Source organism: Tupaia chinensis, unplaced genomic scaffold (genome assembly GCF_000334495.1).
Source record: "Tupaia chinensis unplaced genomic scaffold, TupChi_1.0 Scaffold139218_1, whole genome shotgun sequence".
In the NCBI taxonomy this organism is placed as follows: domain Eukaryota; kingdom Metazoa; phylum Chordata; class Mammalia; order Scandentia; family Tupaiidae; genus Tupaia; species Tupaia belangeri.
Genome location: NW_006199107.1, coordinates 286,950 through 300,267, shown reverse-complemented (window position 1 = coordinate 300,267; position 13,318 = coordinate 286,950). Strand labels below are relative to the sequence as shown.

General features: G+C 42.4%; 1 protein-coding gene across 1 annotated transcript in view; it reads left to right on the top strand.

Annotated features, from left to right (window-relative positions):
* USF3 (upstream transcription factor family member 3) overlaps positions 1-13,318 on the top strand; it is a gene marked incomplete in the record, with an annotated part of 27,203 nt that overhangs the window by 7,030 nt on the left and 6,855 nt on the right. The window contains 2 exon segments of the mRNA XM_027765649.1: positions 7,505-7,601; positions 11,548-13,318. Coding sequence (XP_027621450.1) covers positions 7,505-7,601; positions 11,548-13,318 — 1,868 coding nt within the window.

Here is a 13,318-nt window from a genome sequence, read left to right as displayed (position 1 = left end):
AATGTGTCTCGCTCTCTCCCTCTCAAAAAAAAAAAAAAAGAATAAAAAAATATATTCCATTCTTTTTTTTTTTTTTGCTTTAAAAACTAATAACCAAAAGGCCTGCTTTAGTGACATGTTAGTCCGACCAGAAATTACCCCATTAGTAACAAGTTGACCAGCCCACTCATGTTTCTAAACCCGTGTGTAGATGAGTACCTGTGTGCCTTTTAAACTAAAGCCATGAAGCTCAGGTGACTGCTAGTAATGCATAACTACCTGGTAACTAACCACTGTCCACCTAGAGGATGGGCAGGGCAGAGAAATCCCTAAATATTAACAAGGGACCACTGCCCCGAACAGCCAACCTCTTAAACACTGCTTTCCTATTGCCCCTCCAGGTGATGAGCCTTAATTCTAGACTAGTTCTCTACTCTGGCTCCCAGTGACCAGGATGGTTTTCTCCCTTAGAAAAACACACTTATTGGGAACCAGCAGTTAGCGTAATGGCTATGTCGCTGGATTCCCACGTAGTCGACCACGGTTCGCATCCCAGACCCGGTGGCTTAGAACTCATTCCGGGTGCGTGGGCGTGCGTGCCCAAGATCCCGAGAGGAGAATGGAGGAGAAGGGATTGCGGCGTGACCATCCCCCCTGGGGGTGATTTATCGCTTTCTATCTCTCTGTCTCTCTCTGTCTGTCTGGCAAGCACACGTGCCCTATAGCGAAAACCTCTCAAAAAAAAAAAAAAAGAAGAAAAACACACTTATCCACACACACCCATATATAATTATTTTGTTTGTTTTTACATTCAAATATAAAAATACTACTCTGTTTTACAAATGGGGGACCAAAGAATTAGAACTTTTTATTCTGTTAAAGACAGATATCCATCAGTTTGCACTCTGAGTTTTATGTTCTGGGGAGGGCATGTAGCCCAAGCAAGGAAAGCACAAGAGACCAAGGACCTTTTCCTTCCTTATCCCCAACCCGCCCTTCTCTAACTCCCTCTTCTCAGAGAGACTTGGTCATAACCTCTTATAGGAACAGAGCTTTCCACTAAAAGGGAAAATCCTAGTGTGACCAGTCTGTCTCAGCTGCCTCGAAGAACATGTCCTCCCCCTTCTGAAACATGTGTGCACTGTTCGAACAGCTACGCCTGCTGGACAAGCATCCTGATTTAATGGCAGCAGTGTTGTGCACACCCATCCTCCTGACTACACACTAGGACGCTTCACACAGACCCCTTGATCCTGGCCAAAAAAGCAAGATTAACTGGGCCCTAGGAATATAAGATGATGATATTTGACCCTTTGAGTTACAATTGAGACTGTTAGGGCCACGGGGAAAGGGACAGAGCTGGAGTGGGATAAGCAAGGAGGGGCTCAATGGCTAGAGGTCCAGTCCACTTAGTTTTTGTACAGCAAGGGCTCATTGCCAGTTTGGGTGTCCAAAGCAGTGTCCATCAGTCCCCATCAGAGCATATTTCTGCTCCATTCCTAACCAGGGGCGCTGGCTGCTCACCATGTCCATTACCCATTTATGTGTATGCCTTAAATTGGTCTCTGCAGGCTTTTGATTGTACTTGATAATTTCACAGAACACCAGCTTGGTAGGGTCCTTGTGGAAGGGGGGGGTCCCGAAACATGGCAGCAGCGATGAGATACATGTCACTGTTGGAATCTTCAGACTGAAAAGTGCTAGAACCATCAATTCCACTCTGGCAACTCTTCCACACACTTGGACTCACAGTCCAAGTTCTGGGTCTTATAGCGCAGTCCTTCGCTAGTGCCATGGATCCAGATACACGTGGCCGGGACTTTCTCGCCCTGAGGCAGGGACATGTACACCTGCTTGATGCCTTTGTTCAACTGGGAACTTGCTGAGGTGGCCATGGTGGAAGATCCTCTGGGTGGCAAGCAGGTGGGAGGGCAAGCTGGCAGGCGAGAGTGAGGTGAAATGAGATGGCAGGAGGCCAGTGCTACTCAGGGAGGCTGCTCTGCTCCCACCCCTGACTCTACAGATATTCCACTCCTAAATTGTAACTACTATTAAATGCTGTTCCATATCTCCAGACACTGCTATATGAATAAATGTGTATATGAGCGTAGGTAGCCAATGCTGTTCATAACTTTGCTATTTTTTTTTAAAACAGAGGAGTCTATCCTTTTTTTTTTTTTTTTTAAGTTTATTGAATTTTTTCTGTAAAGGAGGGAGAGCTTTGCAGGCTCTCTCAACAGGGTCTTTATGCCACAATTTACCCTCAGCCTCAACCAGCCCAGTGTGCAGAGGGGAGCCTGAGACAAACCCAGGATCCTCCCATGTGGGTCTGGGCATTACTGCTGCACCACTGTCTAGGCCCTGCTTTCTCACTTTCACTCAGTGGTACATGGTAGACTTTTGGTGGGAGATACCTTTCCTCATTTGTCTTCTTTCTTTTATTTTTTAAAGAATTATTTAATTTTCTCTTTTTCTTTCTTCCCTTCCCCTCCCTCCCTCTCTCCCTCCCTCCCTCCCTCCCTCCCTCTCTCTTTCTTTCAATTTGGCCATAGAGGGACAGAGTGAGAGAGAGCGAGAGAGAGCGAGAGAGAGAAAGTGAGAAAGCAAGCCACCAGGTCCAGGACTCCAGCTGTGGTCGGCCATGAGAGAGTTAAGAACCACCACACCACCTGCCGTCCCCAGTGTTTTATTCTTTTTAATGGTTATATAGTATTCCATTATAATGGGACATCATACTTTCTAGTAGTTTTTTTGATCATTAATTTTAATTAAAATGATATATGCAAAAAGTATCATACACACATAATAAATAGCACTAAAAATCTTAATACATCAATCTTCTGCCTGCTTCCCAATCCTAACACAGCTCCTCTGAGACAGCTATTCTCAACTGTTCTCGTATTTGCTGTTATATTTCAAAATAATTATATTTATGTCATTACAACTTGATTTTAAAATTTTATATATTATTTATTAACTTTTTGTAATACTTTTCTCCTGACTTCCCCTTCTCTGATCCTCCCAATATAATTCTGTCACAACTTATGGTGAAGTCAGTATTTCGTTTTTATATTATTAAAGCTGTGTAAGTATTGTTCACAGCTGAGCCAAGTCATGTACTACTATCCTGTTTCATCTCATATGCATTTTCATAGTTTGGAGTTAGTAATTGCCTTATAGTTTTTCATTTCTTAGTTTTCCTTCCTTCCTCCCTTCCTTCCTTCCTTCCTTTCTCTCTCTCTCTCTCACTCTCTTTCTTTCTCTCTCTCTCTCTCTCTCTCTCTCTCTCTCTCTCTTTCTTTCTTTCTTTCTTTCTTTCTTTCTTTCTTTCTTTCTTTCTTTCTTTCTTTCTTTCTTTCTTTCTAATTGCCAGAGGGTGCATTTACTTGCCAGAGAGAGAGAAAGAGAGAAAACGCCCCCAGATGAGGCATGGTCGTACCACAATCCTTTTTCCCTTGTTTATCCATCCTGTTCAGATTTGGGGCATAGATACCCATCCCTTAGTATATTTTTCAAGCCCCTGGGGCTGAGAGTCAAACTGTAGCTGGTCATGTGGAATCTGATTCCCCGTTCACAGTGCTTAACTGCTGCACTGTAAGACCTGTTTAATTTTCTTCTTTTCCTTCTTTTATTTTTAAATTATTTTCTATTTAACTTTATTCATTCATTCATTCATTCATTCACATTTGACCAGAGAAAAGACAGAGGGAGAGAGAAAGGGAAAGTGAGAAAGCAAGCCACTAGGTCCGGGACTCGAACTGCAGTCGGCTATGTAGGAGTCCAGTGCCTTAACCACCATGCCACCTGCCAGCCCTGGACTTATACTTCTTATACTTCAGTTTCTTGTCATTCTTCTCTACAGGAGACATAGACTTAGACTTCCGTAAATGTGCCGGTTAGTCTTTTTAAAAACATACTTTCTGTTTCCTTAATACAATGGCAATTATCTTTCAATTTTTTTCTTTCTCCACATCTCAATGGATAGTTGCTGCTCACTAAATATCGGTGTTTGCCCAGTAAACTATTATTTTCCTCATCCTAACTTTTATTCCTTCAAGTTTTTAAAGAAAGGAAGCATTGGGAACCAGCAGTTAGCGTAATGGCTATGTCGCTAAACTCCCACTTAGTCGACCGCGGTTCGCGTCCCGGACCCGGTGGCTTAAAACTCACGTCGGGCGTGTGTGCGTGCGTGCCCAAGATCCCGAGAGGAGAATGGAGGAGAAGGGATTGCGGTGTGGCCATCCCCCCTGGGGGGTGATTTCTCGCTTTCTGTCTCTCTTTCTCTGTCTGTCTGGCGAGTGCACGCGCCCTATAGCAAAAACCTCTCCAAAAAAAAAGAAAGGAAGCATTATCATTTCACTTCCTTGATGTACTGGAATATGCAAAGGAAGTCTGTATTTGGCTCCTAAAAGCAGAGCAGTCTAAGGTTTTCTTTACTATTACTACATGCTCTGTCCCCTGAGTGCAGTAGAGGGGGCAGGTCTGCAGGTGGCTGGGCATTAGCAAGTTCTGCCTTGGTTCAAATTCTTTCATTCACTTTTTTATGATGGGGAGTGTATACACTTGCACATAGTGAGTTGGGGAAGCACCCTCCACAGAGTCTCATCACCCATTCACTTCTCCATCACTCCTCCAGCTCCTCATGGTGCCCACTCCTGCCTGGTGTATTTTCAACCCTTGGTTGCTCACGTGGCATGTAGCTTCCAGCCTTGTAGGACACTTACTCTCAGGGTACACTATAGCTGCTGGGCCTTTTTTTCAAACTTTTGATTTAAAAAAGGATAAGTTAATTTTTCCTTTTCAAAGTAAAGCATTTTCTGGTTTATATATCAGGACTTTGCTAGAATTAAGTGTAAAATACCCAGAAGTGTAATTTGCTGAACTGAGAGTGCTAAATTCCTGTATGAAATGAGCTATCCATAAAGTTATCCAGAAAGTATTTAATAATATATGTGCTAGAATAGAAGGCTAGCATTCACTACAGCATTTTGTTTATATGATTTAGTTTTTGCCCTAGGGCTCATGTGTTCCTCAGGGAGGAGAGAGAGGAAGAAAAAGAGAGGGAAAGTGGGAAATCACGCCCGAGAGGGGATGACTCACACCACAGTCCCTTCTCCTCCATTCTCCTCTCAGGATTTTGGGCAAGCACACACATGCACCCAGCATGATTTCCAAGCCACCATGTCTGGTACTTGAACCGTGGTCAGCCATTTGGGAATCCAACCACCTTAACCACCATGCCACCTGCTGAAAAGTCAGAAATTATTATCATATACCTTAAATGTTTATTAGTAATAGACTAGAAAATAAATATAGTAATTGGAAAGAATAAGGTAGATATCTAAATGGTGTGTGGAGATATTTCTAAATGTATTTTTTTAAATAGAAAAAAAGTAATATTCTATTTATAGCATCCTTCTGTCTGCATTTTTGAAGAGATCCATACAGGCATTTATTAGCACAGAATATGTCTCAAAGGATATATAAGTAACTTTAGGGTAGTTGCCTCTGGAGCAGGGTCTGGATAGTTAAAGCGAAAAGAAATGGTTACTTTTTTGGTATATATTACTTTATATTATTTAAGTGTTTTGCCATATGCATATTTTATTTTCAATTTTTAAAACTGTAAATTAAGTATAAAGGAGCACTTTGATATAAAATATGATCTTTTTAAAAATTTTAGGAGTGGAATATACTGAGAGTGTGACACCAAAGCTCAATCAAATAATATTTCTTGACCTTTCTTTTTCTTCAGTTTATGTTAGTGTGTGTGTACTACCTGAGAGAGGGAAAGTGAAAAGTCACTCCTCGTGGGGGTGTTTGTGCCACAATCTCTTCTCCTCCATTCTCCTCTTGGGATTTTGGGCATGCACGCACACACACCTGGCATGGTTTTTCAAGGTTCAGGACTCAAGCTGTACAGTCAGCCATGTGGGATCCATCCACCTTAACCTCCACTCCACCTGCTGGTCCTATCTTCCTTGACCTATTATTTAGAATAATCTGTAGTTGTGGAAAGTAGAATAAGGAATAATTAAAATTCAAAATATTTACATGGTCTTGAAGACCCTTTCTGGCCTCTTCGTCCACTCTTCCCAGTATACTTTGCTCTAGCTCTCCCACCTCCTTCCTGTTCCTCAAACATGCCACACGCTGGCCTGCTTGAGTGCTTTTGCCAGTGTCATCTTACAGAGGTGCCTTCCCCTACCTCCCTATACAGAGAATCGTAGCAGTCTCCTAGGTTAGGCTGCTATAACATGTTACCATAAACTGGATGACTTCGTAGAAATTTATGTCCTACAGTTCTGAAGGTTGGGAAGACAAGGTTAAGGGCTGACTGATTTGGCTTCTGGTGAGGCCCTGTTTTCTGTTTCTGTCTCACAAGTTAGAGAAAGAGATCTCTCTCTGTCACTTCTCCTAAGGGCACTAATGCTATTCTTGAGAGTTCTACCATCCAAATACCATCACATTGGATATCAGGATTTCAATGTATGATTTTGGGGAGTAACACAAACATTCAGTCCACAATACAACCCTCTACGATCACTCTAGCCCCCTCCTTACCCTACTTCATTTTTCTCTGTAGTACTGTGTGTGTGTAATCTTTTTTTTTTTTTTTTTGAGAGGTTTTTGCTATAGGGTATGTGTGCTCAGCAGACAGAGAAAGAGACAGAGACAGAAAGCAAGAAATCACCCCCCAAGGGGGATGGCCATGCCACAATCCCTTCTCCTCCATTCTCCTCTCGGGATCTTGGGCACTCACGCACACGCGCCCGGCGTGAGTTTTTAGCCACGGGTCTGGGACTCGAACCACCATCGACTACGTGGGAGTCCAGCAACATAGCCATTACGCTAACTGCTGGTCCCTGCGTGTGTGTAATCTTAACACCACTTAATTTTACACACACACACACACTCCCCAAGCACAGGGACTGTCTGTTTTATTATCTCCCCTATGCCTGGGAAAGAGCCTGACATATACTAAATGCCTTATAAATATTTAGAAATTGAAAAATGAAAAATAGAAGCTTTTGAAAATGGTACCTTTACCAAAATAAATTCATACTTTAATTGTAAAATAAATAAATAAATAAAGTTAAAAAAAAAAGAAAATGGTACCTGTTTTACAGTTTGGAAGGATACATGTTATATATATTTGATAAAGCCAAAGTTTTCAGTTGTTTCTGGTAAGTTCTTTTTTTTTTTTTTTTTTGAGAGATTTTTCACTGTAGGGTGCGTGCGCTCGCCAGACAGACAGAGAGAGACAGAGAGACAGAAAGTGAGAAATCACCCCCCAGGGGGGATGGTCACGCCGCAATCCCTTCTCCTCCTCCATTCTCCTCTTGGGATCTTGGGCACACACGCACACGCGCCCGGCGTGAGTTTTAAGCCACCGGGTCCAGGACGTGAACCGCGGTCGACTACGTGGGAGTCCAGCGACATAGCCATTACGCTAACTGCCGGTTCCCTCTGGTAAGTTCTTAACCTTTGGTGAAGGTTTTAAATGGCTGATTTTCTTTGGCAGAGCAAGAATATGATCCTGGACCAAGCCTTTAAGTATATAACAGAACTGAAAAGACAAAATGATGAACTCCTGCTCAATGGAGGAAACAATGAACAAGGTAAAGCTTTGAGGTTTATTATTTTGTGTTTTTAAATTATCACCTTCGATTTTTTTTTTTTTTTTTAATTTGGCAGAGGGTACATGCACTTGCCAAAGAGAGGTAGAGAGAGAGAAAGTAAGAAAGCACCCTCCATGGGACATGGTCACACCTTCTCCTTGATTTCTCCTTTTCTTGGGATTTTGGGGTTTGGGTGCACACCCAAGTAACTGGCTGTTTTTCAAACTGCTGGGTCAGGGACTCAAACCATATCATCCACCATTTGGGTTCCAGCTGCCTTAACCACCAGACCACAGGTTGGCCCACTTTTTATTTTTAAATGTTTAGGTTTCTGTGTAATTTATACTGACATATAGAAGACTTTTTGCTCCCAAACTTTGTTAAGACCTTTCATTCAGTGCATCTGGGAGGACTGAATAAATTCATTTTAGTTTAACTCTTTTCCTTCCCTCTTGAACAACCACCTGTCTTAGCGGCATATGTAATTTTAGTTTTGGGTGCGTATGTTATCAGCTGGGCTGGACTGGGTGTGTGTCATGCTGGGTAAGGTCTCTTTAAAATCTAAAAGATGTATAGCGATTAAATGTATAAATAATAATTAAAATTAACAAATAAAAAATATTTTAAAAAATGTTAGTTTTGGACTTTTCATGTTTGCCTAAGTCATGATAGTAATGATATTAAGTCCCCTTTATTCCAATTGGCTCCCTCAGCTACGGAATTCCATAGGAATGTAAGGAGAAATCGTGTACAGTTTAAAACAAGATTAGGATATGCCTGTGTTAAGACTTAACTATGCATAATACTGACAGTTAGTGTAATGGCTATGTCGCTGGACTCCCACGTAGTCGACCGCGGTTTGAGTCTCGGATCCAGTGTCTTAAACTCATGCCGGGCACGTGTGCGTGCTTGCCCAAGATCCCGAGAGGAGAATGGAGGAGAAGGGATTGTGGCGTGGCTATCCCCCCTGGGGGATGATTTCTCGCTTTCTGTCTCTTTGTCTCTGTCTTTCTGGCGAGCATATGTACCCTATAGCAAAACGTCTAAAAAAAAAAAAAAAAGACTTTAACTATGCATTTAATTTACAAGGCCAAAGCATTTAGTTTGTGATTGTGTATTTTGCATGTAACGTGTGCATCAGACTAGCTGAGCATTTAATGGTGTTTGATGTTTAGATGGAGGTGACTCTTTAATGCTGTTGAATGATTTCTCCTGCACTGAATAGAAGGTTTTCTTATAGCACCTGAAAAGAACAATATCCTGGGCAAGTGTGAAGCTCAGGGTGGCCGGCCAGTTTGAATTGTCCTTTATTCATGGCTCTGACAAAGGCAGGGACTGTGCTGTGCGACTCAGCAGCTATATTAAATGGAAAGAAACAAGGGCAGAATGTGCTGAGGTAGGGGCAGGGCTGGGCTGTGCTCCTCGTAATGGCCAGGAGGGTACTGGAAGCATAGCCAGGGCGTCAGCATTCAGAATCCTCCTGGTTTACTTTTAGGTAAGTAGTAGCTTACCCCCCCCTCACCTAGGTCAGCTGCCTTTATGGTCTAGGTCCTTCATTGTGATGCTGAGACACCCTGCAAAAGGGACGGTAAGGCCAGAGCAATATGTAGACTTTTCTACTGAAGGTTCCTTTGATTTCAAAGCACAGAGACTGAGACTATCAATTTGCCTTAGGGAAGAAGAACTATTGAAATTGGCAAGTTATGTAGGACTCAGTAAAAGCTGAACAGCCAGGCCAGGGGTTGGGGGCAGCATCTGAGCTGCCGACGTCCGGCCATGTTGCCAGCTCTGTCATGGTCCTGAGTTCTCTGGTCCTTTTTGTGCATCTGCTCTATCCTGTTCTTTCCCAGCGGCTTCTGTGTAATCACTGTCCCATGTCAGGCTACCTCAGTGGTCAGCGCAGTTGCCTTGGAATCAGGCCCACTTCTGTTTGAGTCTCAGCCTCATTTACTCTCCCAGTACCCTTTGGCCAGTTCCCTCTCCAAATCTCAACTTCCCTATCATTTTTTTTTTTTTTTAATAATATATTTCTTCAAAGAGTGAGAGAGACAGAGCACTTAGACTAAAGCCTAGCATACAGTAAGTGCTTGATAAATGTTAGCTATTATTGCTCTTGCTGCTGTTGTTATAAATGAGATAATGAGTGAAAAGTACCAGGCAGGCAGTAAATGTACAAGAAGCAAGAACAGTCATTGTCATGATTTGGTTCATAATGATTGTCCTTTAACTTTTTTTAAAATAATTTTTAAGAATCATTTATTTTATTCAGTTAACAATAACAATAATAATAAATAATAATAATAAAATTAAAGAGAGAGAGAAAGGGAAAGTGAGAAAGCCAGGTGCTAGGCCCAGGACTCAAACTGCAGTTGACCATGTGCGAGTCCAGAGGCCCAACCATCCTGCCACCTGCCGGCTCCTGTCATTTAACTTTTTTTTTTTTTCAGAGAGATTTTTGCTATAGGGCACGTATGCTTGCCAGAGAGAGACAGAGACAGAAAGGAAGAAATAGCCCGTTGGGGTGGATGGCCATGATGTAATCTCTTCTCCTTCATTCTCCTCTCAGGATTTTGGGCATGCATGCACATGTGCCTGGCATGAGTTTGAAGCTGCCAGGTCCAGGACTAGAATTGTGGTCAGCCATGTGAGAATTCAGTGATGTAACCATTACACCATCTGCTGGTCCCTGTCCTTTACCTTTTAATATCCATGGCACACTGGAATCTTTCTTTGGTTTCAGAGTTTAAATATTGAGAAACATGATCTGCTGAGCTTAGCTTATTGTCCTTACTGGACTGAAGCTTTTCATTTCAAGCTACCTTAGAAGGCATTAGCCTTAACAATTGACTGTTTTTGATGGTGGGGGGAGGGCCACCATCAAAGAAGAAGGAACTTATATTGGAAAAGGGCCGAACATTCTCAGTTGAGGTATTTAGAATGCTAGAATTAGAATTTAGTAGTTTAATATGGAGGTCTTTCTCAAGTTATTGAAAATGTTGACATTCACTAATATTTTAAAATTTTTGTTTTTGATATAGCTGAGACTATCTACCACTAAAAAGCAGATCGAGGTGTCAGGGGGAGGGGTCACAAAGCATAAATACCAGCAGCCAAGGTGGCCCCATTAGTAGGGGTCCATAATAAATCATTATGGACTAAATCATGACAATGACTGTTCTTGCTTCTTGTACATTTACTGCCTGCCTGGCACTTTTCACTCATTATCTCATTTAATAACAACAGCAGCAAGATGGCCCCAGTAGTAGGATCCATGGCTATAACTGTCACCTTAGAATGGAATAGAGGGTGACAGACACCTTCATTGGTTCTAGGGAAAATGCAAGCGCCATTGTTATGTTTTCTTAGATGCCCTACTCTGTTCTTACTCCTTTCAGTCTACATTGTTTCAAAGGCTACAATAGAAGCTAAAGCTGTTTATAAAGCATGTATGTTATCACCACAGGGATAGCTGCTGTACCAATGTACGATAGAAACTAAAGCTATTTATAAAGCATTTATATTATCACCACACCGATGGCCATTGTAGCATTTGGATGGTGTTATATTGCAATTGAATGGTGTAAAATTGATAGTCAATTTTTTTTTTTTTGTAGGATGTTACTGTGATATCCATGTCTTCTGTTGCTTCACTTGTGTGGTCGCCCTATTGGAAACTTTGAGAATTCTGGGAATTTTGAGATTTCTCCATTATGAGTAAATTTTTAGCTATTGATCATTAAAGATACATATTTTTAAAGGGTGGACCAGGGGTTTGAGATTCTAAAAAGAAGAAGGAACTTATATTGGAAAAGAGCTAAACATTCTCAGTTGAGGTATTTAGAATGCTAGAATTAGAATTTAGTAGTTTAATATGCAGGTCTTTCTCAAGCTATTGAAAATATTGTCATTGACTAATATTTTAAAATTTTTGTTTTTGATATTATAGCTGAGGAAATTAAAAAGCTGCGGAAGCAACTGGAAGAAATTCAAAAAGAAAATGGCCGATACATTGAATTACTGAAAGCAAATGACATATGCTTATATGATGACCCCACCATCCACTGGAAAGGAAATCTTAAAAATTCAAAGGTCTCTGTTGTTATTCCTACTGACCATGTCCAAAAAAATATCATCGTTTATTCCAATGGGAGTCAGCCTGGTGGAAACAGCCAGGGAACAGCTGTTCAGGGGATAACCTTCAATGTTGGTCATAATTTACAAAAGCAAACTGCCAATGTGGTGCCAGTGCAGAGGACTTGCAATCTTGTGACTCCTGTGTCTATTTCTGGAGTGTACCCTTCTGAAAACAAGCCATGGCATCAGACCACAGTTTCAGCATTGGCTGCCAACCAGCCTGTTCCTCTCTGTCTTCCCGCTGCCATTTCTGCTCAGAATCTTCTCGAGCTTTCCACCTCTGAAAGCGAATCGAGTGTGCTTGCTGCCACTAGTGGCTCACTGATTGCTGTTCCAGTTGGGTCTGAACCTCACCAACAGCATTCCTTACACACATGTCCAAATGTTCCAAATTCTTCTGAAAATAGGAATGGGCAAGAGAGCCCCAAATTATTGAAGAAAACAGCCCTCTGTGCCACAAGCATCCCCCCGAGCTCCTCAGCATCTGCCACTAAGGTGCAGCATGGAAACAAGTCCGGCTTGAGCATACAGGATTTCAGAGGTGATTTTCAAAACACCTTGGTTGTTTCAGTTACCACCACAGTCTGCTCCCAGCCTCCCAGATCTGCAGGTGTTTCCTCTCCAGCGAGCACTAGCAAGAGCGCTGAGTCAACAGGTGCAAACACGGTGGTGGCACCATCTGCACCTGGAGTCGGGAAGACCACCACTCCTGTAAGCACCCTTTCCACAAAATCTTTGGACAGTGGTTGGACTCGTTCTTGTTCTTTGCCTTCCTCCAGTGTTAGCGCTTCAGATTTGAAAAACATTAATAGCCTTACCCGGATTTCTTCAGCTGGAAATACACAGACAACGTGGACTACTTTGCAACTTGCGGGAAACACTATTCAGCCCTTAACCCAGACGCCATCTTCCTCTGTGACACCAGTATTAAGTGAATCTGGTACTAGCCCCCAAACAACCAACCATAGTAGACAAGTGGCTCCAGGCATCCACCTGAATAACCCCTTTCCAGCAGATGGGCAGCCAGTTGAGCAAGTAGTTGTAACCTTGCCTTCTTGTCCATCTTTACCTATGCAGCCCTTAATTGCCCAGCCACAAGTTAAATCCCAACCTCCGAAAAATATCCTTCCACTGAATTCAGCAATGCAGGTGATTCAGATGGCTCAGCCAGTTGGGTCAGCTGTCAATGCAGCTCCAGCTAATCAAAATGTTATCATTCTCCAGCCACCCAGCACCACCCCATGCCCGACAGTGATGAGAGCAGAGGTTCCCAACCAAACAGTAAGCCAACAGATAGTAATCATACAGGCAGCTAATCAGAATCCTTTGCCACTCCTCTCCGCGCCTCCCCCTGGTTCTGTTCGACTCCCTGTCAATGGAGCCAGTGCCATCATAGGGTCTAATAATCCAGTGCAAAATGTTTCAGCGCCACAAACGTTTGGAGGAAAGCATCTTGTCCACATATTACCAAGACCTTCATCTTTATCAACCTCTAATTCAACCCAGACTTTTTCCGTCACCATGTCAAATCAACAGCAGCCTCAAACCATTTCCTTAAATGGACAGCTCTTTGCTTTGCAGCC